The sequence below is a fragment of the Tachysurus fulvidraco genome, chromosome 21 (genome assembly GCF_022655615.1).
Source record: "Tachysurus fulvidraco isolate hzauxx_2018 chromosome 21, HZAU_PFXX_2.0, whole genome shotgun sequence".
Lineage (NCBI taxonomy): Eukaryota > Metazoa > Chordata > Actinopteri > Siluriformes > Bagridae > Tachysurus > Tachysurus fulvidraco.
The window spans coordinates 5331453-5357097 of record NC_062538.1 but is presented as its reverse complement, the minus strand read 5'-3'; the positions used below and the strand labels follow the sequence as shown (position 1 = coordinate 5357097).

The window sequence follows — 25645 nt, the reverse complement described above, 5'->3', positions numbered from 1 at the left end:
TTCCTACTTTACATATAATCCAAGTGACTGATGGTAATAACTGCTTTAAAAGATCTTTAAACATGAACACATTATGTTTTAAAAATATTAACAGATGAACATATTAGTTTTACATCCTAGAATGCAAAACATTGTATACAGGATATATATTAAAATCGTCACTGTGATAGAACACGCAGGCAGAATTAATCTTACTCCATATATCCAATGGTTTGTGGAGATGTGACCATCACAACCCTTATAATCTAATATATTATATTAATATTATTATATTATAATCTAATATATACCTTATAAGCTTAATATAAGCTTTAATCAAACTGTTTCTACAAAGTACAAGATCTCATTTTATCTTACAGTGTACAAATTTCCTTCAATGGAACTAAGAGACCCAAACATGTTCCCCATGACAAAGCAAGCTCCATGAAGACAAGGGTAGAGAAGGTTGGAGTGGAAGAACTTGAGTGTCCTCCATAGGTCCCTGACCTCAACCCTGATGAACATCTTTAGGTTATATGAGATGAAGACTATAAACTAGAAAGTGGCTGTGTGTACTGCTCAGAAGAGTGGAGGTTATGGGGGTTTTATATGTCATCCTGCTGCTGCATATTGCACAAAAGCATAATATTGCACAATATTGTTATCTGCACCACCATGCACTTCTCACAATTTATATACATAACTGATCAGTTATATATTCTGTGTTCATATTTAAACACAGCAACTAAATCACAGGCTTTAAGTATCACGTCGATATCGAAGATCTGGCAACACCGGTCGTCTGACCAATTGGCGAAACAGGAAGCAGGTTGCGAGCGCACTGTGACTTCATCAACCAATCATCGCACGTATATGACAAGATTGATCGGCGTCTTATCCAATCGTTTATCGTTTGTGTTCACTTCCTGTAAATGGGTGTTTGCTACCTGTGTGAATGGATATATATATATATATATATATATTCGATAGTGGAAGTTAGCAGGTTGAAAAGACGAGCTAATCTTTCTTGGGGGTAAATAATGGTGAAAACGCCGTGACGATGGACCCGAAGACACTGGACGTTTTGTGGAAGATCAGACGAGCAAAAAGCTTTATTTCCACAAGCGGATAATTTACTGACTCGAGGGATTTAACAGGTTATTGGGTAACCTGGCTAGCAGCTTAGCATACAATGATCAGCCAGAAAGCTGCTAAGCTAAGCTAAGCTAGATAGCTAGCTAATTAGCCAGTTAGCCGAGGAACTAGCAATAGCATACACGTTCACTGGCCAGCACATGACAAACATATGCTGATTTAAAAAGTATAAGAATGTTTCGTTATTTAATCCGGAGACTTTTTTTTTGTCCTTACTGGATGTCTGTAAGAGTTTAAACCCCGTTTAGGAGAAAGTGGCCTAGCTAACGAGGCTAAATGAATACAGTGTACAGGAGTTACTAGCTTTTAGCTCTGTTTGTGTTAGCCGACCTCCGATACCGGCTTGGTTCTAAAAAACGAGTTCGGACCTGGACAATGAAATGAAATGAATTGTTAATGATCTCACAGCTTCAGCCAGTTTCTAGTTAGTTAGCTAGAAACTAAATTGTATAGAATGAGGTAATGAAACGGTGGCTAATGATATTCTGGCCTAGACCTGGTGCCTCAGTGATGTGTGATGTTAACCTGGTGATTTAAATACGTTTCAGCATCATTTCGTGTTGCATAGTGTTTATCTTTATGACATGGACCAGGTTGGTTGCTTTATTCTGAAAGCTGGAGACACTGGAGATCTTAAGATTATAAAGAAGTTGTCCATGTTTGTATCTCGCACACAGTAGTCTTAAAGCCCCTAGATAATATTACTAATTTTACTTTCATATCTAAAAAAGTTCAAATTTTGTGCACAATATCATTTAAATCCTACTACTTTGTATATAGGTCTAAACATTTCACTCACTTAAGAGACTGATAGGCTTTAATTTCGAATACACAGGCCTGCAAGTTTTTATTGCTTTGATTGTTTGTATTTGTTGAAGCTTTTTTTGGGGGGGGGGGACAGTTGTTACGAAACCAAAACCAGAGTGGTGGTCGTTCAAAGGCAACGTTTTCATGTGGTCATCTTTCAAAGAACATCCTTTCCACTGTCAAAGGTCAAACAGAGGATCATGTGATCCACCACTATCAGTCAATGAGAACTGTCAGGGGAAACCTTCTTTGACACGTCGATGAACGTCCGGCTGTCGTTGCCAATGGAAATGATAAAGCAGGGACTTTAAGAAAGGAGGGATTTGAGCTACGTGGCAGTGGTGAAAAGATGGGCTCTCAAGCACTACAGATTTTGCGCCAGGGGGTATGGGCTTCGCTGACCGGAGGCTGGTACGTGGACCCCCATCAGAGCACCTTCTCCAACTGCTTCCACCTCTACCTCTGGATATTCCTTCTGGCCTTCCCTTTCCTTCTGTACATGGTGAGTGGTGGTAAGGTCCAAGACCAGGAAGTTAGTTTATCTTCCTTATATGGAATGTTTTTGTAGATATTGTTCTCAGCCTTGTTATGTTGTTAGATGGTATCAGTGGCTGCTTTTGGTTACATGGGCGTCATCAGTCTTGTAAGATTCGGTGGAAAGTATTTCCGCCAGAAGAAAACTGGCATGATGACAATCCGGTGCAAGAACTTACCTTGCACCTGCCTTTCACATTGATATCACACTGTTATTACAATCCAGAGTGTGTGTATGTGTCAGAGTGAGAGAGAGAATCTAAATATGTAGTAATGACATCATTTTTGAATAAACAATAGACTTGGTGTAATTAGGGCTACAGAAAACAAATGTTTCTGAATAGTCAATTATCTATATAAATTAATTATAAAACAGTTATTAACCAATCTGCTTAAATATTAAACGTATATTATCATTAATAATAAAATGTAAAAGGAAGCATGAGGTACAACCATTTAAATAAATGATTTGCTAAAGAATTCGTTTTTTAAACATACTTGAAAATTGTGGTTTTATAATCAGTCCTTCTATGTACTAAAACACACAGATGTCCCATCATCGCAAGTCTCATGACCCAGAATAAAATAAGCAGGTTCATTATTAAACAAAGTGCTACACACATTTTAATACTACACTGGGGAGAAGGGAAAAAAAAAATCAGTATTCGTTCCTGAGATCAGCCAATGATGATGAAGGTGAAATGCGATTTCTTTAGCGGTGTTGCAGGTGTGCGTGTAAAGAGCAGTTGTGCTTTCTGTTTTTCATGCTTTTAAGGGTCGTGTGTTAAGCGTGCAACAGTCAAGTTACACGTGAAATCAGACATTCTCAATCAGGTTTTTTTTGTGTTTGGTGTAATTGGTGCAGCACTTTTGCTCCAAACAGCTTCTCCATTAATCATCTTATTATTGTTAATATTATTGCTATGATAACACATTTTTGTTGTTGGTTAAGGAAATACAAATATCTGCATTGATAATTTTTCATAATACATCATTTTTAAAGTATTAGAAAGGTAAGTATAATTTGGCTAGTCTCAGTGTCTGATGCTGTACATTTCTGTACACTGATTTACAGTAAGCAGGCTTTCGATGTACGTATACTCAGTCGGGAAAAAGTCTTCCATTTGCAAGTGAAAAGAAAACAATAAATTGGTTGGTTGTTTTCAGCATTAATCAGACAGCCTGGTCTTGTGACAATATTTTATCGTTGGCTGTATTTAGCGAAGAAATAAACGTACCAGAGAAAGCCGAAGGTCTTGACTTGTGAGGTTGTTTTGGCAGACGTGTCCAGGCTGGTTGGCTGGAATGCTGATTACCAAATTAACTTAAGCGGTTTTGTTTTTGTAAAACTAATAGAGGGTGATGTCTCTCTCTGCCTGCAGCTTCTTATTTATACAAGGAAAAATAACAGTCTGTACCTTCTTTAAGGAGGTAACATTCATGAGTGAAGCTCATTTGTCATTATCATCATCTCAATTGTAATGATTTTTCAGAACAGTTAGTAATGAAGTGAATTCGGGTCTTATTTGTATTTTAAGAAATTTGTCATGATTGAAACAGGAACTGAAAATGTCTTCACTAAACGATTAAAACAACGGTTGGCTGAAGCCCCTACAATTTAAGATTAAATCCTTTCTGCAGCCTCGTATTTTAAAATAAATACTGTGCTGTATCCTTAAGGCAGTTTATCATGGGAAATATATTGATTCACTACCTAGCCTAAACCACTAACCTCTATGGTGGATGTCAGCGTTACACTCGTGTTACTCATTATTAGTATGTATTATCTTCAGACACTTTAATACATATTGTACCTTGTCAAAATTTCTACAACATACAATATAACCAGCTTGTCGGATTTTTTGTATATAATTTTAAGTAATACATATTATTTTGTTATTGGTTTCTCGGCTCCATTCAAAAATGGAGAGCAGAACTATTTCTTAAATACCTACATGATTACTCAGATTTGTATAGATTGAAAAAAGGTAATGAAATGCAGGAATGTTTTTGCTGTAGAAGTATGTGACGTAAAATATCCTTTAATCCAACAGTATGCGGTTCATGGTACAACTTGGCATTGAGGCATTTACATTTGTGGCATTTGCAAGACGCCCTTCTATCCAGAGCGACTTAAATTTGTATCTCATTTTATACAGCTGATTACAGCAATTGAGAATTAAGGGCTTTGCTCAGGGGCCCAGCAGTGGTAGCTTCGTGGATCTGGGATTTGAACTTGCAAGCTACCGATTTATAGACCAACACCTCAACTACTAGGCCACCACCTCCCATAAGTCATGGGGTGGGTTCACATAGGTCATTTAACTGACATGACCTATACATGCAGCAGAGAAACAGGGAAAAAAAATGACCCTAATTAGTGTACATGGTGTCACGTAGTCCTCAGGCAATCAACATGTAATGAAAAGTTTCTCGATATAACCTTTAGTTAAATGTGGACTCTTTTTTTTTTTTTTTTTTATATTGTGATCTTCACCGTTCGATATTATAATCTGAAAAGTTTAAGAGAAATTCATACAACCCATTGATGTATTTGTGTTCTTTTGCTCCGTGTGTCTTCAGGCTCTGCCACCCACTGTAGTGGTAGCTGGGGTCTACTGTGTAGTGGTGGCTGTCTTCTTCACTGCTATTAAGGTGGTGAATTTTCGCCTGCATACAATGTTTGACTTGGGAGATATCGTGGAGAAGAGGCAGGCCTCGCTGACCACAGACCTTCAGAGAGTGGAGGAAGGTGACGAGGGCTCGGGAGCTAATGATAGCAGCCAACACCGGTACTAAGACACATCAGTCGCTGTCCATTATTATTTTGATAAACTGTGAGGCTTTTAATTTGCTTTATATTACAATGCTGCTGAAATCTCAAGCCTTATTTGTCCGAAGGTTGATTAATTTTCAATAGCACCAACTCTGACAGCCATAAGCCAGGTGCAAGGTTTACATTAATGCATTACATTGAATATCTTAGCATTTCTATAATAACAACATACTTAAGACCCATCTAGTAAAGTGCTAAAGTAGTGTTTGCTATTGTAGTATTATGAGAATCTGACCTTGTTAATAGATTTCTGACAGCTTTTCTTATCGATGATTATTTTATTATTTATATCCTTCTGTAGTCTGTAGGGATTTCAGCTATTGATGATTAAGGTAATCAGTTCTGCTGGGTTCTGTGTTCATTAGGGGCAGTGGTGTCGGTGTGGAGATGACTGTATTCAGAAAGGTGAACTCAACACCTCCAGTGCGTTGCAGCTCCCAGCATTCTTTGTTCGGACTGAACCAAGTGTCGGTGAGGATGGTCTTTAGCGCCTGATGCCAATAAAACTTACACTTTTAACAAGCATGCGTTATGATGCAGTTCGGTCATATAAAAGGGATTTAGTTTATGTCTTTACCCTTTTTTTACCCTTATATATATTTACAATTAGATTTTGTCTTGAGTGTTTTGATGATTCGTCACATTCTAATACTGTAGCAGGACTCAGAACACCTACCATTGCATATATACAATGGTATACTAGTTAAGCATGCAAGTTACACCATGCCCAGAAATACAGCTATGCACTGCTAGAGTAAGCTCTTGTTCTTTGTACATAACACAATGTTATGATAACACAGCACAAGCCATTTGCAAAGAAACTGATTAGCACTTGATTAGAACTTTGTTCGGTATTTACTTTGTGTTTGGGATCATGTGAGGTAGTATTGAGGGATTCAGTGATTGGTTATCTGAAATGAAATGGTATAAAGTACTTTTTTTTGTTTGTTTTCTTGCTCACGGTGTCATTAAAATATACATAGTTTATAGTTCCAGGAACCATAAAGCTTGTGGAAGGTGTAGAGTCTTTATACTCGGTTGCTATTTCAGTACGCGATACAATTGTGCTCATGTTTGCTGCTCTATTGTTCTGTTTTTCTTTTTTGGCCAGTTAGATATTTGACTTTATAGAGAACCTGCAAAATGGTGTATTAGAAATGTATTACTTGCATCTACATGAAAATTTAGAATTAGTATGTAAATTCCACAAATCTGGAATCTGTTGTGCTGTGTTGCTGACTTCTTAAAAACAATTTCATGGCAGTTATACCACATTGGCAAAACCATTCTCCCATTAAAAGTATAGTTTAAATGAAGAATGAACACATTTTGGTACATTTTATTTTTTTGTCTATTTTTCCCAGGAATTTTTGCCACAACTTGAGGACCCTGGAGGTTCTAAGGGTGGGTATATTTGTTGCATACTTGTTCCCAAAGGCCTGATTTTTTTAAAATAGATTTGCTGTGTAAAGTTGTGTGCTGCATAATTCAAAGCAAATCAATTTTAAAAGCACAGAAGTCCAAAAAAAATAGTGTATTATGTGTGTATACCAGACGGAAAGTGAAGCATGCTTCTCACGTTTTTACAGACCTCAAAGAGCAGGACATTGACGGTCTGACCTCAGCACACAGAGAGGTTCTTCGGCATTCACATGATGCAATCAGTAAGACCAAAACTATTTTTATTATACATTTAGAACATATCAGTATTATCCTTCAGGCACAGGTTATACACCTACAGTTAAATATTTTATCCTTAAAATCACATTGTCCAGATTGAAGACATCCATACTATACAAAATGGTGATTATTTTTGGTGTTTGACCCAACAGGAGTCAGTGGTGTTGTTCAGTCCTGTCTTGCTGCGGCCATTGCTGGAGACTTTCCCAGTCTTTTGGGAGTGGGTGGAGTGAGGTCTGCAGGCTTTGGGAGCCTGCCCCTGCATGACTGTCCCTCTATCCCACCTTCACCATCCAGCCAGGAGGATGGAGAAGAGAAAGATACATCAGTGGCCTGCAACAGCGTGCTGGAGCAGCAGGTGCACCGAAGACCAGAGGAGCCTCGTATGGGTGGCTATTCCCCACTCGGCCCTTCAGCTGAGTCTGAAAGCTTGGGTGATGCCCCTCTCAGCCCGCTCATCAAGAGCAGCTTGAGCGAAGAACTGAGTGAGAACCTGCTTGGCCTTGGTCTTGACCCAATGACCTTTGGACCTGGAGTAGAGCAGCCATGTCGCCACGGTGGTGTAGCGCTGATGGCTGGATCAACAGACAGTTGCGTGGCCACTGACCGAGAGACTTTGAGCACAGTTAGCAGCTACCGTAGTGAGAAAACAGACTCTACACAGCTTGAGAGCCCATCGCTGGGCCAGCAGCACCAATCAGTCCCTACTCCCTCTTCTGCGGTTCTAGTTAAGGGTTCTTGCCAGCAGCCAGAGGACCTTGCATTCCTGGGAGGCAGTGACACGGATGATCTCTCGGATAGTGAACTGCTGCGATCTCCCTCCAAAGAACTGCACCCTGGACAGGGACTCGATCGAACTCTGGTGGAGGGTGAGGATGCACCGGCACAGCTCCCATCCCTGCAAGATTCTTCCCCTTCTAGTAGTAGTGACCCCTCAGAGGCCTGTGATCAGGCTCGGGCCATAACCATTCCCCCTGTACCCCCTCCACGCCAGGCAGGCTCTGTGCACTCGGGTCTGGTGTGCTCTGAACCTGCCCTGGCTGTCACTTCTGCACCCTACCTGCTGGTTGAACCACCTTCCCTACAGGTTCAGCAGCAGCAGGTGGTGCGCCCCAAAGACTTGAAACTTCTCCGTGCTGGAGGTAGTGTGGCCCAGCGACCCGGGCGCAGGAAAGCACAGCGTAAACGTGGTGCTGCTGGCAGCAGCAGTTTTGACTGTGGCTCGTATCGACGCCGGCACCATGGACGTAGCCAATGCAGAGACTATGTGCCTGTGCGCAGCAGGCTAGGCGCCAAAGCTTACAGCGAAAGCCTGTTTGAGGACTCCAGTGATGAGGACGATGGCAGTGATGCTAGCGCTGCCTCCAGCCTGGGCTCTCAGCGGCGTTTCAGTTCAGACGACGAGGATGAGGATGACTCGAGTTCGTCTACCTCCTGCTATTCCCCAGATCCAGGAATTGCCTCTCAACCTGTCCCTGTCCCACAGCTGCCTAGCCCCAACGAGGGAAAAGACCCGGCCGCAGTAGGCCCACCACATACTCGCAGTGCACAGCGCTCAGCCAGCACAGCAAGTGCCAAGACTCATGCCAGGGTGCTTAGTATGGATGGTGCTGGTGGAGGCCACACTAGCACAGGAACTCTGGCTTCCACCATTTTGCCATTAGCAGCTGCTTCCACTTCTGCTCCACGACCTCTTACCATGTCAAAGTCTGACCTGGAGGCTCGCACTGGACACTCTGAGGTTTTTCCCAGGGCTCACAGGCTTGACTCTCTGGGAGGCTCGTGGGCTGGAAACCAGACCGGTTGGAGGGCAGGGGACCTGCTGGAAGAAGGTGCTGTGGGAGGAGGTAGGCAGCACATACTCCTCATATTTTCTGTACGAGCTCAGGGAAAACATTATAATCTTAAGCACTATTCGGACGGGATTAGTTCTACTTGGGGACGTGGGGGTAAAGTAATTATTACCAGAGCCTCTCTGTGATTTTAGTCCCGTCCGAATGTGCCGGTAATCTCTGTAATCATTACAGACAATGTCAGTAAAGATTACGGCGACTTTTACCTTCTGTAAAAAGGTCCGGGAAAATTACCTCAGGTAATACTAATCCCGTCCAAAAAGACCCGCTGTAAATATGTATGGTAAAATTCCGTCATTTCCTGTTTAAAAGTTTTTCAAGCATGGAGGTGCCATGTCTGTTTGCACACGTGATAACAGGAAGCAACGTCATACGCACATGACGACAAGGAGGTTACTGTGGTGCGTAAAGCGAGTTACCCCTCCCACTTCTGCTAGTTTTACTGAGATGTCTTGTCCCGTGCGAATTGGCCAATTAATATTACAGACGTCCTGAGGTAAAATTGCATTACTCCACGTCCCCACGTAGAACTAATCCCGTCCGAATAGTGCTTTACATTTAGTTTTTGTAAATAATATCTACATGATGATGATGATACATACAATAAGTATGCATCATCATTCTTTAGACATGTTTGTTACTTTCCAGTGCTTACTTGAACTTTCTGTAATTATCTACGATAAAATAATTTCCTAGTTTAACGTAGACTTATTGAAAACCTGTGTATTCTCTCACTACCTTAACTATTTAATTAAATGTGTTGCATGGTAAATTAAACGTGTCACATGCAGCTTTGGCCTCTGAGGAAGGAAGTAAACAGGACCCCATAAGCAGCGTAAAGAGGACGCAGGCTATCCGCAGAAGACATAATGCAGGCAGTAACCCTACACCTCCCCCATCCACCATGGGATCTCCACCAAGCCTTCAAGATCTTCAACGGGCCCATGTATCTTCCCATTCCCGTGCACGTGCCCTCCCTACAGCCCTACAGTTCGCCTCCTCGCTGCTGCTGCCTAGAAGTGGAGTGCATGAAGCGTCTACATTTGACGATACCTCTGAGGGAGCCATACACTACTTTTACGATGAGAGTGGTAAAGATAGACTAAAGCCTGCTCACTGTTTTTGTCACCTAGATAGTCCTCCAGTGCTAATATACATACCTTTTTTAAAGTCAGTTGTTTTAAAAAAAAAAATGCCAAATTGCTATTTCATAACCGAATAATTATAAGTTTGGTAGTTTAGTGATTAGGGAGAATCAGTTAGAATAGATTTGTTGGTGGAAAAATGTATTTTAATGCATTAATTATTTAAATGCATTTCATTTTTAAATCTTCACATGCAGATTGACTTGTAACGTTTTTATCAGTGAATCGTTATTCCTCAGGTATTAAAAGATCTTACACATTTGGACCTGCAGGAGGAGGTTATGAGGACCCACTGCAGTAAGTCTTATCCACACAACCTTTCTTGCCTGTCTGAACCTTGTCACCTGGATCAGAGTTTATACCCCGCTGTGTATTTACCAGGGAGCGTGAGAGACAGTCCCAGTCCTCCAGCTTTACCTCAAATGATGTGCAGGATGTGGCTCCGGCATTATCCTTGCTGCAGCCTAGACCTGTGGTCCTCCAGGGCATGCAGGTGCGCAGGGTGCCTTTGGAGATGCCTGAGGTGCGTCACAAATTCTGTTTTCTCTCAGGCACCACGACGATCCAAATTATCTGCCTTTTTTTTTTTTAATTGGTTTTAAATCAGCTCTTGTTCTTTTGTCCTGTCACTCTATAGTTTGACCTGGATCATGAGTCCTTGCAGGAATCTCAGGAAAACACGCTGATGATCGAAGAGAAAGCCAAGCCGAAACAGTACTACAAGTTCTGGGTGCTGCCGGGAAAGTGGCTTAGAGTGCGCTATGACCGGCTGGCACTTCTGGCCTTACTGGATAGGTGAGTGACCTCTTTACGGTTGTTACATGTTACAAGGTGGTTGTTGTGTAGTCCATTTACTGTAATACAGTAATCCCTCGCCACTTTGCGGTTCAAGTTTCACGGCCTCAGTGCATCGCTGATTTTTCAAAAATATTAATCGAAAAATAAAAATGGTTTCCCAGGATGCCAGACAAAGAGAGAAACTCTCTCAGAGGCTTTGTACATACTCACAGGCACTCAGACAAGGCACATGATTGGTTCCCGGCGCGAGATCTGAGCTGATTGGCTGCGCATCATCGCATCCTCTCCCAGCTTCTTCCCTTATTGTATCTCGCCACTCTCGTTCACGCTGTCAACTGTGTCTCGCATATTGTGTTAGAAATTAACTTTTCGTTAAGCCCTTACAATGCCTCCCAAGCGCCGTGCCCCTGCGAAAGATTCCTCTAGTGAGCCGAAGAGGAAGATGATGACCATCATGGAAAAGGTCAAACTTGGGGCCAATCCTACTTCGCGGATTTTCACCTATCGCGAGGGGTTCCAGTCCCCATTAACCGCGATAAATGAGGGATCACTGTACTTCAAACAAAATATGCACCCTCACTAATTTTTCTACATCCCCCAAGAATGCACGAAAGCATTGATGGGTGTAACAGTGCACGTATAAACGAGGAATTTAAACATACAAATTTTTTTTGTGTGAGAAATACAGCACATCTGTATGGGTTCTTATAGGAAAACAGTGCATGGTGATATAACTACCATAATGAAGGTTATTGTTTTCAGATAACAGCAATGTTGTATTCCTGTCAGTTCTGTATGTCAGGCTTATATTTAGCCGGTAACATTGTTTTTTTCTTTTCGTATGTTAGTAATTAAAAGGTTAGGGTGCACTTTTTTCTATAAGTTAACTACGGCTAGCTGCACTGCAGGAATCGGCGGGTTGGCGAGAATGTGTTTGCGGTGGTGTTGGCCAGCCTGGTGGCCTTTCTTGGCTTCTTACTGCTGCTGCACGGCTTCTTCCGGGACATCTGGGTCTTCCTGTTCTGCTTGGTCATCGCCAGCTGTCAGTACTCCTTATTGAAGGTGAGTGCAGACACAGCAAATTGTTTGCTAATGCACTTTGTGACTGCGAATTTTTATACATTGATTTTTCTGACGTTGCTCATTTACTCTTCGTGCCCACATGTGTGTTTTTCAAGAGCGTGCAGCCCGACGCAGCCTCCCCAATGCATGTGAGTACACACGGCTTCTCTAAAAATGTTTTGCTCAGTGCCTCAGCAAGCAGTCTCTGCTACTATAGTGTGAAGGCCATTCTCAGTAAACGCTGCACGATTTTCTTGCACAGGGTCACAACTGGATCATCGTGTACAGCCGGCCGGTGTATTTCTGCTTGTGCTGTATGCTGATTTGGGTCTTTGACTTTGCCGGCCATTCCAGCAACCTGCAGCCTTTCTCACTATATGGAGTCACCTTCTTCTCTGCCCACTTCCTGCTGTGTGCCAGAGACATGCTCATAGGTTTGTTACTTGTCATAGCCGTGATGGTTCAGTTTTGCATCCTCCTTCTAGCTATACATTAGCAGGGATTAGGATGACCATTCAAATACTACTTGGCATTCTTATGAATATGAATTTTAATATTTAAATATTATAATATATTTGTGAATGTGAATAATTTGACTGATTTTTAGTTTTATACATCTGACTAAGGGCCTTTTTACACCTGGTCACTTCATGTGTTTTCTCTGATCCGATAGCTATCTGATTTGTTAAACATTTACATTAGGCCACATACAGTAAATGCGTCTTGGCGAATCGGATATCAATCTGATCTTTCTACTCCCACCCAATATGCAAATGTATTTGACCTCATTTCCGGGGTAATTGAAATGGACCACGCTTTGGTGTATGCGGTTGCTACAAAAAAACAGCATTTACTGTTTGCTGCATTTTTGTTGGAGGCAGCAGAGCATTTTAAGACCCAACGAGACAACTGGGTGAAGGATCGGAGCCAGCACTGGTGGGAAAACATGTTTGTTTCTGGCTCGATGCATGACTCGCGAGTCACCTGCGAGTGACGTACTTCCGTTTGGGAGGAGTATAGCGCTGACGTATGTGGCTTGAACAACCACATGCATTTACACCTGTCCAGTTTCATCTGAAACGCGTCCCAAACCACCTCCTGATGTGGTTTGAACGATCGGGTTTATATCCGTCCCGAAAACGTTTCGGAGGACATTTAGACCTGGTCTTTTTACTATCGGATCACAGAAAACGCTTGAAGTGACCAGGTGTAAAAAGCCCCTTAATGCTATTATTTGTGACAATCTGTTTTTGTGGGTGGATTTTTTTTCTACAATATTTGGTGTTTTCATGCATACAACATTGTTTAAAATCTTTAGTTTTAACAATTACTTGTTCAGTTGCATGCTGTTAGTTCTGTAACACTAAAAATATGTTGTGAGCATATATTGTAAATAGGAAAAACCTAACACAAACATTTAATGCTGGATTTTTTTCAGAACTCTAAATAGTAATACATGTCGTCTTCTTTTTTTTTTTTTTTTTTTTTTAAGTTTTCACCCTGTGTTTTCCAGTAATCTTCCTCTTCGGACTTCTACCTCAGGTCAACACTTTTGTCATGTGTTTGCTGGAGCAGATTGACATGCACATGTTTGGTGGAACTGGTAATAGATCAACACACACAGACACTTAGAGATCATCCACGGACCCACACACACACAAACTTACTCCTTTTATCTGTCTGTGTTGTAGCCACTACAAGCCCCCTGTCCTCAATCTTCAGTCTGTTACGCAGTGTCTTAGTAGCTGCTCTGGTTTATGGCTTTTGCCTTGGTGCTATCAATGTGAGTGATCTATTTTGAGCTACAAACAGACCTAAAAATCTGATTTTCTTTTATCATACGGTGCTCATTTTCTTGTATTGTATTGTGTGTAGGCCCCATGGGGAGAGGCTCATGTTCCAGTGCTCTTCTCTGTATTCTGTGGCCTCCTTCTTGCCTTATCATACCACTTAAGCAGGCAAAGCAGTGATCCCACCGTCCTGTGGTCAGTATCAGCCTAAAGATTATTTGAATGTGGTACTTTCATTCAAAGATCGACAATCTCCATGGCGGGAAAAGTTGGGATATTTTTTGTGCCATGTTGATGATGGTTTCTCATGTAATACCATCTGTGCACTGAAGGTCACACAATCTGCAGTGGTTTCCAGCCAGGAGATTTCTCCTGACTCCCAGTTTTTGTTTCCCACAATGTTACGTAACTGTAGGTGGTACAAGACAATCTGGCATTGAGAAATGAGCTGATTTTATAATACTGTCAAGAAATTATTGTCATTCATTTTTGTTCTTTTGTCATTTTAAATAACAATTCAAGGAAATATACTGGTTTTGTGGGGGGTTTTTTAAATATCATTTTAGAAAATATCTCAACTTTTACTGAAACGTGGTTCGTATATTTATTTGTGAATTTTGTTGTTGAGGCTGATAACATTTTATTTATTTTCCCCCCCTGCATTGTGGTAGGTCTTTTGTACGTTCCAAATTCTTTCCAGAGCTGGAAAGCAGGTCTCCTGAGGAGCCTCCTTTGGAGATCAAGGACCCACTGCCAGAGAAACTGCGTAACTCTGTGGTAATCAGGACATTCAGTACCTTCACACGTCACCGCTCGAAAGTCTGTTTTCTTATTCTCACGCCACGTCTTCCTGTTACAGAAGGAGATTTTACACTCGGACCTGGTTATGTGTCCTCTCATGGCCATTATCAGCTTTGCCATCAGTGCCAGTACCGTCTTTATTGCTCTGCAGGTTTGTTGGTGATCTCTATACATTATAAGCAAGTCATCATACACTTACTGAGCACTTTTTTTAAGTATACTCCTTCTGAAAAGAGATTCTCTTTGTTCTCAACAGCCTTAGTGTTTTTAGTGTTTTTGTGGTACAGATGTTATTCTACAAGATGTTGGAAACATTCCATTTCTTTACGTTCACACAGTTTTCTCTGGCAGATATTTGACATGATTTTACATTCCATTCGAGGTCCCAGATCTATACAGTACAGAAGTTCTCTCGTATTAGATTTATGTTTTTAAATAGGTTGAGCTTACTATTTAATATGTGCTTGGTAGTTGCTCCCTGATATCATTTTTTATTTTTCCTCTCTTGCAGCCTGCTCTCAGTTTTGTCCTATATATTCTGGCTGGGGTGGTGGGCTTTCTTACTCACTACTTACTGCCTCAGTTTCGCAAGCAGCTGCCCTGGTTCTGCCTGGCTCACCCAGTCCTACGCTCTCGAGAGTACAGCCAGTTTGAGGTTCGGGGTGAGTATACACACACACACACACACACACACATGGACACTCACTCGCACGTGCACACACATCCAAGACTTCTCCGAAAGGCAAGAACATCTTTGATTCACCTTTTGTGTTCCAGATGCAGCTCATCTCATGTGGTTTGAGAAACTCTATGCCTGGCTCCAGTGTGTAGAGAAGTATTTTATCTACCCGGCTGTGGTGCTCAACTCCCTGACTACAGAAGCCCACACCATCAGCCAGAACCCTGACAAACCTGGCACATAGTAAGTTCGTTCTTATACAAATGTAATATTGTGGAACTGAATGCCTTAACTGGCATGAGTGTGAGAGCCTGAAATTCAGACCGAAGAGTGTTTGAAATTTTACTAAATGATGTGTTGGAAGTGCCCTGAGTGCATATAGATAGATGAACATTAACTCTTTCCCCAACTGCTGGCTTGGTTTCTGTCAGCGTTTTTGATTTTCGTCGATGAATAAGCCTTTTGTTTTTATTTGATAGCATTTTCTTATTTTGCTTAATATGATGATTATTATAATATTCATATTTGTGAATGTTAGGAATTCAAGAGTCGTGCACTTATATACTAAAAGCAGCTAAGTAAGAAGTTTTGAGCAAAAGTAATGATTCAAATGTTCTCTTTAAAATGTGTGCTGTCTAGAAATCTGATGGAAAAACCTCCCACTGATTAATACATAACCTGGGTTGTTTTTTTTAACATTTGTTTAGCTCTGTTAAAACCGTCTTCGATGTTTATTGATGGCATTTAAAAAAAAAAAAAAACAACAACAATCGGAAATCAAAGTTCAGATGTCTTGTGTGTAAAATCCCCAGGAGCTGGTAGGAGGAGCTCCCGCTTTGATTGTAACGAGTGTTAATGTTTTTATCTGTCCAGTGGTCGAGCTCTGTTCATCTCCATGGCTGGAATGAAGCTGCTTCGCTCATCCTTCTGCACACCCTCTCAACAATTTGTTACTCTTTGCTTCACCGTCCTCTTCTTCCAGTTCGACTATCCTCGCTTCTCCGAAACCTTCCTGCTTGACTACTACTTCATGTCCATCCTCTTTAGCAAGGTTTGATGTCTTCCACCTTCTACTCTAATAGATATTTTATCAGTCATATGCACATCCATAGACTACAATATGCAGTGAATTTTTGTTTCGAATTGATTGGAACATGATAGAATTTGAATGGAATATAATGAACACTAGATTGGTGGCAGAAACACTGACTGTATTTAGAATAAAGTGCAGAATTGTGCATTATATGCAATACATAATGTGTGAAATCAGTTAGAGGTAACGGTATTGTTTTACACATCCTAGCTCTAGGCATACGGGTTCTGATTGAGGGCCTAAATAAGCTCCTCCTCCTTCTCTCTTCTTGCCCCTTTTCCACCGAGGCAGTTTGAGTGCTGGTTCGGAGCCAGAGCCTAATTTGGAACCAGTTCTTTCTTTTTTTGAACCAGGAAAAGTGGTTCTTATGTAGCACCAAAACGTTGCTGGTCTAAACTTAAGAACCGATTGCGTCAGGGGCTGTGGGCGGAGCTACTGTTTCTCGCATTCGATAATGTACCTTAAATATATACTAATGTTTAATACACTTTTACTTTACCGCAATATGATACATTATCAGCACACGCGATAGTAGGTAGCTACAACTTTTTCTGTGTTAATGATAAAATAATGTTATGTACTTTCTCGATTACAACCTCCGTTTATACAGATTACATGGAGCTGCACGTACACATTGAGTTCGCTGCGTTTAGATGCCAATGTAGGTTCACAAAGCCCTGAGCATTAACAGTACAGCAACATCCGCCATGTTGTTTGCCGCTGCTGCGCTAACGTTGCTGGGAAACATAACGCGTATACAGTGACGTCAGACTTGGGTCTGTGATGGAAAGGCAAACTGGTTCTTAGAAGGTTCGCCAGTGGAACCAACTTTGAACCAGCACCCGGTTCCTTTTGGTGGAAAAGGGGTATCTGTGCTTCACGTCAGGGAGCACAAGAGCTTCCCTGACCACACCGTTTACTAGCATTTTTTTTGTCACCATTTAATATACCAGAATATATTTAGTGTTTCACCTTGCTTTTTTGACCTAATAATCTGTGATTGTGTGTTTGTGCAGCTGTGGGACCTATTGTATAAGCTGCGCTTTGTGCTGACCTACATCGCTCCGTGGCAGATTACATGGGGCTCTGCGTTTCATGCCTTCGCCCAGCCATTTGCTGTGCCCCGTATCCTCTACTGTTATTAATGTCGTCAACAATTAAGTGCTGAATTTGGTTATGAATTAATAATTACTTGCATAGAATACGGTGAGACATGAACCGGAAGTTAAAGTATACTCACTGCTTTAAAGCCGTTAAATTCAGAATAAGGTCTAATGTTATTGTATTGATGACTAATACATTTAGCTCTAGTTGTTTTCCTTAACAGCTGCTGTGCTGTCAGACTCCGCCATGTTGTTTGTGCAGGCTCTGTTCTCTGCCCTTTTCTCCACTCCTCTCAATCCTGTGCTGGGCAGCGCCGTCTTTGTCACCTCCTACACTCGCCCTGTCAAGTTCTGGGAGCGGGACTATAAGTAAGTGTTTACTTTTTGTCAGTTTTTTTTTTTTTTTTACCCTACCACTCGTCCTCCTGTTGACCTTTTGTTGTGTTCCTATGCAGCACAAAAAGGGTGGATCACTCGAATACACGTCTGGCCACTCAGCTCGACCGTAACCCTGGTAGGTGTTACTATAAGTGTCTTTGCTTTAGCATTTGTTGTTCCTTTGCCACTTCTTTACTGACTTCCTTTCTCTGGCACATAAAGGTGCTGATGACAACAACCTAAACTCTATCTTTTATGAGCACCTGACCCGCTCACTGCAGCATTCTCTGTGTGGAGACTTGCTACTGGGCCGCTGGGGCACCTACAACACCGGTGACTGCTTCATCCTGGCATCGGACTACCTCAATGCCCTTGTGCACCTCATTGAAATCGGCAATGGGCTCGTCACCTTCCAGCTCAGAGGCCTGGAGTTCAGAGGTGAGCGCCATCAGACACGAGCATTTCATCAACCGCAGGATTGCTCGCCACATCCATCTAATGAGCATCATGCTTGACCTCCAGTTGAACATGTTCCCAAGATGGGGAAAAAATTGTTGCTTATGGAATATATATATATATATATATATATATATATATATATATATATATATATATATATATATATATATATATATATATATATATATAATATAATATTATTTGCATTTGTTAGAATGTTTCACAGTAATTGCTTGCTCCTCGATTTTAATCGAATGTATACTCTAGTATTTTCAGTAGTTAAATCCTGCTTGCTTCTCCTTGTGTGTGATCAAACAGGTACATATTGTCAGCAGCGAGAGGTGGAGGCCATCACCGAGGGGGTGGAGGAGGATGAGGGTTGTTGCTGCTGTGAGCCAGGCCACCTGCCTCACATGTTGTCCTTCAACGCAGCCTTTGGCCAGCGCTGGCTCGCTTGGGAGGTTGCTGCTACCAAATATGTCCTGGAAGGCTACAGTATCAGCGACAACAACGCTGCCTCTATGCTGCAAGTATTTGATCTGCGCAAGATTCTAATCACCTACTATGTCAAGGTATTGCTTATTATTATTATTATTATTATTATCTCATATTATTTCTATCTGCTTTTGCTTAATTATTAGTTTTATTAGCCTTTTTATTATATTATTTATATTGGCCTGAATACTTTCTAATTTCACTCTCCCTTTTTTTTTTTTTTTTTTTTGCAGAGTATCATCTACTATGTGAGCCGCTCACCCAAGCTGGAGGAGTGGCTGTCCAATGAGACGGTGCAGGAGGCATTAAAACCGTGTCTCAGTGCTTCCTATGTTGACAGTGACCCCACCTTCAACCTAAACATCGATGAAGACTATGACCATCGAGCCTCTGGCATCACCCCAGCTGCCTTCTGTATGATCTATCTGGACTGGATCCAGTACTGCAACAGCCGCAGACAGACGGTCAGTACGGGTTGCCCTTCTCAACGCTGCCCTTCAGAACACGGCCTTAAACTACTCTTAGATCTTAAAACAACGATGACATTTTTAAAATACCACAGAGCTGTCGAATGCTCAATTCTGATTGGTCAGAAGGTGTTGATTTTAATTTTCTGTGACCAACAGTTTTGATAGTAATTCCCAGCTGCAAGGTTTATATTCACGTGCACTTTCTATTTTCCTGTAGAAGCTTTGTATTGGTTGTTAATTTTTTCATTTCCCTTTAAGTAAATCATTGAAACCCACCGGACTTCTCTTAATCCATGTTTTCAGCAGCGGGCATCATACAAACTGTACTGGACGAGTAACGTTTTACAGAGCTGAACAGGAACTAAGAACTTATTGTAGAAACCTGTGGAATTTTGGTATTTGAGAACATATGGTGTCTTGATTTGTGATACGACTTATTCCATGTCTCTGCCTTCCTGTTGTGTGTTGTAGCCTGTGGACAGTGAAAGAGAATCCCCTCTGGTCATGCTCTGTTTTGGGCTTTGCATTCTGGGCCGCCGGGCTCTCGGCACAGCGTCCCACAGCATGTCCGCAAGGTAACGATTTATATTTAATCATGATGTAATATTCATTTTATTTTTACTGACCTCCTTTTAAAAGAGAGTTGAATTTCACTCTGAATTCCTACTCGCAGCCTGGAGCCCTTCCTCTATGGCCTGCATGCTCTGTTCAAAGGCGATTTCCGGATCACCTCACCAAGGGACGAGTGGGTGTTTGCAGACATGGACCTTCTGAACCGAGTGGTGGCACCTGGTGTGCGCATGTCCCTCAAACTGCACCAGGTAAATCCTCTAGACTTCAGTTTCTTTCAGTTGAAATCGGGTTTCTGGGATAACTCCTAACATAACTGCTGTGTATTCATGGCTCAGGCAATTGCTCTATTTATTATAACGTTGAGTGACACTGTTACTTCCACCCGTGTGTTTAGGACCACTTTACGTCTCCAGATGAGTATGAGGATCCAGCTGTGCTGTACGACGCCATCACTGCTAATGAAGAAAAGATGCTGATCTCTCATGAAGGAGACCCGGTGTGGCGCAGCGCCATTCTGGCCAACATGCCCTCACTTTTGGCCCTGCGTCATGTCATGGACGACGGCAGTGACGAGTACAAGATCATCATGCTGAACAAGCGCTTTCTCAGCTTCCGAGTCATAAAGGTGCATTCATTACTGCTAACGTCCGGATGCTACTTTTATTAGTCTGTTTTATCTTTTAAGGGCATTGGAATATTGTCTTTAGCTGAAAAATGGTTTAGCTTAAAAATTGGCAAAATAGAAATGCTGCACAACCAACAATTTAAAGGTGTAAGAACTGGATTGTTTGGATATCCCAGACAGTTTAGTTTGGCTGTAGTTTGGGTTTCAGCTCTACCTGAAACCCTGTTATAGCCCTATAATTCTTATGCTTTTTATGCCCCGAAACATTGTGAGATCCATTCTGAAAGTCACTGAGACATGGAACCATACTTGAGCAAGAAACATTAGTCTAATTGAGCTAATGGAGTTATCAGTACAGCAATTAAAATTAGTTTCTTATTCTTTACCAGTGATTTAGCTAAACCCTCTGCTCAAAAATGCTGTCAGTGATCACACACTACTTTAAAATGATACTAATACTTATTAAAACCTTTTTAAAATTTCAACTTAAACTTGAATTTGGGTTAAGTCGTGGCCTAATGGTTAGGGAGTCTAATCCTAAGGTTGTGGGTTCGAGTCTCGGGCCGGCCACGACTGAGGTGCCCTTGAGCAAGGCACCGAACCCCCCCCAAATGCTCCCTGGGCGCCGCAGCATAAATGGCTGCCCACTGCTCCGGGTGTGTGTTCACGGTGTGTGTGTGTGTGTGTTCACTGATGTGTGTGTGCACTTTGGATGAGTCAAATGCAGAGAACGAATTCTGAGTATTGTTCACCGTACTTAGCCGTACGTCACATCACTTTCACTTTAAACAGAATGTAAGTTGCTTCTAGTGGCAGAGCCTGTAATTTTCTCAGCTGTCAGTGTTGGCTTTTAGTTATTAAGAACACAATCAGTTAGGGTTATCGTTTATTCTTTATATAAATGTATGTCAACTCATTAGATACCAGCTCTGCTCACTGCACCGTGAAGATCAAATAAATGCACATCAGAAGCAACATTTGTCGTATGAATTAAGCCGTTCAAAGTTTGGGCTGTCTGCAGTTAAACTGTACGGCATGTTACATACAGTATGTCTCCTTTTTTTACAGGTGAACAGAGAGTGTGTGCGTGGACTGTGGGCCGGGCAGCAGCAGGAGCTGGTCTTTCTGCGGAACCGAAACCCTGAGCGTGGCAGCATCCAGAATGCCAAGCAAGCGCTGCGCAACATGATCAACTCATCCTGCGATCAGCCTATCGGTTACCCCATCTATGTCTCCCCTCTTACCACCTCATACGCTGGAGGTCACAGCCAGCTCCGGTCCGTCTGGGGAGGGCCTATAAGCCCCCACAACATCTACACATGGTTTATCAGCAGCTGGGACAGGTCACGGATTATTCACTGATTTCAAACTCAATTCATTCTTTTTTTTTGCTTCTCTCCACCCCCATCACTTGTAACTGGTTGGATTTTCTGTTGACGTTCACAACTATTCTATTTATAACATTGTTTTTCTCTTACAGGCTACAGAAGGGCTGTGGTGCAGGCTGCAACAGTGGAGGGAATATAGAAGACTCTGACTGCGGCGGTGGATCTTCCTCCATCAGTAACAATCCTCCCCAGAGCACCGCACCCACTGTTTCTCAGTCCCACCTTCCCACTGTGCAGCCATCCATGGGTAAGACTATGGCACTGGTAGCACATTACAAGTGATAAGCGTAGAAGAACAGAGCGTATATTCGCATAGGCTCCTGTAGATTTGGATTTATACTTTTGATGTGTTTCATAAGATAAAAACTTAATTTATTTTATGGCTTTTTTTTTTTTTTTTTAAAACAGGAACTGACAATCCTGTTGGACCGAGCTGGCCTGTCCATTCGCAGCCCCTTCCCTTGACCCTGCTTAGCCAATCCGAGGGCCGGATGGACGCAGGCTTGGTAAACTCTCTCCAGCGCACTTCCTCCATTCAGGGCCTCCTGGGTCAGCACCTGTCTAGCTCACAGCTATCCTTCAGTGCATCTGTGGCTGTGCCACCCACTGAGCGGTTCTGTCCAGGCAGCTTGCAGGACAGTACCAGCCACAGAGCCTCTCAGAGGGGCATCAGCATGGGGCTTGGACATGGAAGTGGCCTGCACTATGATGCCATCTATAGCAAGTGGAGTTTGTCAGGCAGGAAAGGCTTTAATGGGCCAGCAGCAGTGGAAGGGGACGGAGGCTTGTCTCATTGCATCCGCACACAGGTAAGCAGACAGAGTTGCTTACTGACTTTAGTGGTTAAACTTGTCGTCATAGTTGGTTTGGTTTTGTAATTACATCATCGCTCTTGGTTTGACTAAACTAATTTATTTGTGTCCTCTGTTTCCTACGCTTTCCAGTCTGTCCCACCTGTCCCACCCACTGATGTCAGCCCAACACTGGATTCAGTGGGTATTTCTGTGCCCACAGAGACCACACCCCTTACATCAGATCCTCCCAGTTTACGGGAGGAGGCTACCGAACTGCCTTTACTTGATCACCTGCGCTGAGCCTCTACACAGATTAACCTGCACAAAGGCCTAGACCAAGTAAAGCTGGGATCTGGAGCCGGTCTCCTGGTGAAACCATGCTCGTTCTAGCTGATAAAAAGACCTGGAAGCTTTGTTACTTGAGGTCAAGATTAACTCTCAACCGATTTTTGCGCTTTGTGCTTTTGCAGTGATTGATATTATTTAAAGCATTTTTTTTGCTTATTTTGTATGGGAGCACATTTTAAGAAAGGGTTCTGTACAGCAAAATAACTTTTAGGTCACACCCCTGTAAGGCCAAGCTATAAAACATGTGAACCTCTGCTCACTATATTAAAAAAAATAGTTCTGATCACTATTTCGGCTTAATGGGTGAGAAGCCAAAAAAAAAATGCCAAGCCAGTACAATCTAAAGTAATATTTCTCCGTGTGTGGGGGTGTGAAGATTCTTAGAAACTGGATACAAATCCTTTGCTTCAGCAAAAAAAGGGAAGAGACCACAAGCTGAAAGCTGAAAGCTCTCTCCTCACATCCACCGTTCAACCACCTCGGCTGCTGAGCATAACAAAGTCAGCAGGGTTTTCATCTACAGCAGAAACAGAAGAATCATCATTCCTGTTCTACAGACACGGATCTTGCTAACCACCACCCCACACCCTACTCTCCCCACTGTTTCCTTTTCCCAGAGTTCATTTCCAGCACTCTGGAGAATTAACGTAAAGCAATTCTAAATAAAGCAGAATACTTTAATTTCCAGTGCCCACAGAAGGGTATGTCTCGGTTGACGTCGAAAACCAATGACAACCGAGTTAGCCAGTTTCAGGGGAAAGATGTCGATAGGTATGTGGACATATTTAAGTATAGACACTTCCCCTGACTTTTGGTGCTCTTCCTTGCATAGTTTACAGTCCATTTAAGGAAAGGACAAAAACGGAGAACCCTGAAAATGTCCAGGGTGCAAACCTGAAGCAAAAGCATCAACTAATTCAGATCCGTTTTACCCGTCAGAATGATGCTATGACTTCACACCTTCAAATCTTTATATATGTAGACCACAGTTTAGCTTGTGACCCTTTTTTCCCCCTGTACAAGGCCTACCCTTTCTACCCAGCGGTCTCTGGACATGCTGGAGTGGGAGGGAAACAGTGCTAGCTCTTTTTCCTCTTACTGCTGTCGATCAGCAAGAACCTGCAGTACAGCTTCTCTTACTGTGATACTACTGCTACTGCAACATCCCCTCTACTACTAATGGAACTAACCAAACTACTGCTCCTTTTGTCCTTTAATCTCCAGCGTTTTAGTTGGAAGAACTTTGCAAAAACAAATAAAGATATACACAAAAAAAACAACAAAAAAAATTACATATTTATTTGATTGCTGTTTGAAGGTGGAGGGTGTGTTTAATTTTTTTTTTTTCCTTTTCCCCTTGCATCTGGTTGTCACTCGCTGATGCTAGCTGGAAAGGCTGGAAAGATAATGCTACTCAGTTTTAGGGACCTTTTTGAAATGTCTTCTTTCACACTCTCAATCTCTTGTCTTAAAGTTTGCTTTATAATTCAACTGGAATTAGAACATCTTTATGTTGAACTCATCACCACAATTCAAGATCTTTCAGTCGAAGACCTCTCGTTTTGGCTCTGCTTTATGCTCTCGTCTGTCGTTCTGTACATATAAGTGAATTCTACAATTTATTGTATGAGAAATCCACCCACTGGTTCTCATTCTTGTCAGATAGATAGAATGACCACTTGTACCTATTAGTATATATTCCTAAACGAAAGCTATTTATATTTCACTACACCTAGGTCATTGTTAAATCTACACTTCGGAAGTCATTGAGCAAGTAGCCAAAAAAAAAAAAAAACAATTTAACTGCCATACAAAATAGCCCAATAGCTACCTTCAGTATTCTGCAGTCACACTCCATACAACCCTTTAAACTTGTAGGAAATGTAAAGAAACTGTAACAAGGTCCTAATTTTTGTGTTAATCAGCACAGCAATATGATATTTAAATCCTTCAGGTGTAGAATTTTCTTTTCACGCATGGTAGCACACAGATATCACAGATGTTAGAGGAACACTAGGTTTAGAGTTCACTTGGCGTGCCTAGTCTGTCCTTGTGACAGCCACTATCTATCTTTGTGGTAATGGCACTGTTTGCTTTATCTTGCCTTTCTCAGGTTTTAAAACTTTTACTTTTTATTATTATTATTTTTTTTTTTTATGAGAGATCTTATTTGGTCGTTCTGTTCCGACTCATGCTTTTCATGGACTGTCTGTCTGATGCCCCTTTTAACATTTTGACTGTACCTCCTCTAGATGATCCTGGGTTTGATTTGGCTAGTGGTCTAAATGTTTGTAGAACTATTAGCCCATTCCTCTGTGTAATCTCTCCAAAGCTACAGGGAGTTCCTGTCCTGGTTTGGAGAAAGGCAAGCACAAGTTACTATACAGTCCCTGGTGTCTGAGGTAAAAAAAGGGATTGAATGAATCTCTGCCGTTTATAAACGGTATGTTTTGTATATAAGTATATATATAAATATATATTTAAAAGTATATAAATCTATTTTATTATTGGATTAATGATTATTTTTCAAAGACACTATCACAGGGGAGCTGTTCTTAAAGCACTCTCTGACCTTCGAATCATAAGAGTTTTCGGAAGGAAATCGATTAATACTGCTTTTGCACACATTGTAAAATAGTACAACATCCCACTTTTTCTTTTTTCTTTTTTTTTAAATCACCTTTTAGTTATGTACGGGGTATTGTTTTATTTAAAATCTGTTATTCAATATTCAAAGGTTGTACAGATTTTTTTATGTGATCTTTTCTTCTATTTAAATTAAAGCTTTTTTGTCATCATT

General features: G+C 41.6%; 1 protein-coding gene across 3 annotated transcripts; it reads left to right on the top strand.

Annotated features, from left to right (window-relative positions):
• The first annotated feature begins 951 nt into the window (after positions 1 to 951).
• On the top strand, positions 952 to 25645 carry LOC113662094 (pecanex-like protein 3). 3 transcript variants are annotated; one of them, XM_027176733.2, is made up of 34 exons: positions 952 to 2443; positions 5059 to 5267; positions 5677 to 5782; positions 6676 to 6715; positions 6901 to 6975; positions 7144 to 8838; positions 9636 to 9935; positions 10262 to 10286; positions 10371 to 10512; positions 10627 to 10784; positions 11696 to 11849; positions 11966 to 11998; positions 12112 to 12283; positions 13342 to 13452; positions 13541 to 13632; positions 13725 to 13834; positions 14311 to 14416; positions 14499 to 14591; positions 14952 to 15102; positions 15218 to 15362; positions 15993 to 16170; positions 17229 to 17337; positions 17555 to 17684; positions 17771 to 17829; positions 17916 to 18131; positions 18471 to 18724; positions 18881 to 19111; positions 19589 to 19692; positions 19791 to 19938; positions 20085 to 20315; positions 21384 to 21658; positions 21796 to 21950; positions 22112 to 22512; positions 22648 to 25645. In XM_027176733.2, exons 1-34 carry the CDS (start codon positions 2291 to 2293, stop codon positions 22795 to 22797), a joined length of 6711 nt encoding a protein of 2236 aa, XP_027032534.1. In that variant the 5' UTR covers positions 952 to 2290; the 3' UTR covers positions 22798 to 25645. The 3 variants fall into 3 exon arrangements, with proteins under 3 accessions (XP_027032534.1, XP_027032532.1, XP_027032531.1); XM_027176731.2 differs by having other exon boundaries at positions 10229 to 10286; XM_027176730.2 differs by having other exon boundaries at positions 10211 to 10286.

What these genes read in the sequence shown, in the direction of transcription:
- LOC113662094 (XM_027176730.2), top strand. Translation starts at nt 2,291, where the DNA reads ATGGGCTCTCAAGCACTACAGATTTTGCGCCAGGGGGTATGGGCTTCG. An exon ending in CTACTTTTACGATGAGAGTG is followed by an intron (nt 9,936 to 10,210) that starts GTAAAGATAGAC and finishes CGTTTTTATCAG; the next exon opens with TGAATCGTTATTCCTCAGGT. An exon ending in TCAGCTCGACCGTAACCCTG is followed by an intron (nt 17,830 to 17,915) that starts GTAGGTGTTACT and finishes TGGCACATAAAG; the next exon opens with GTGCTGATGACAACAACCTA.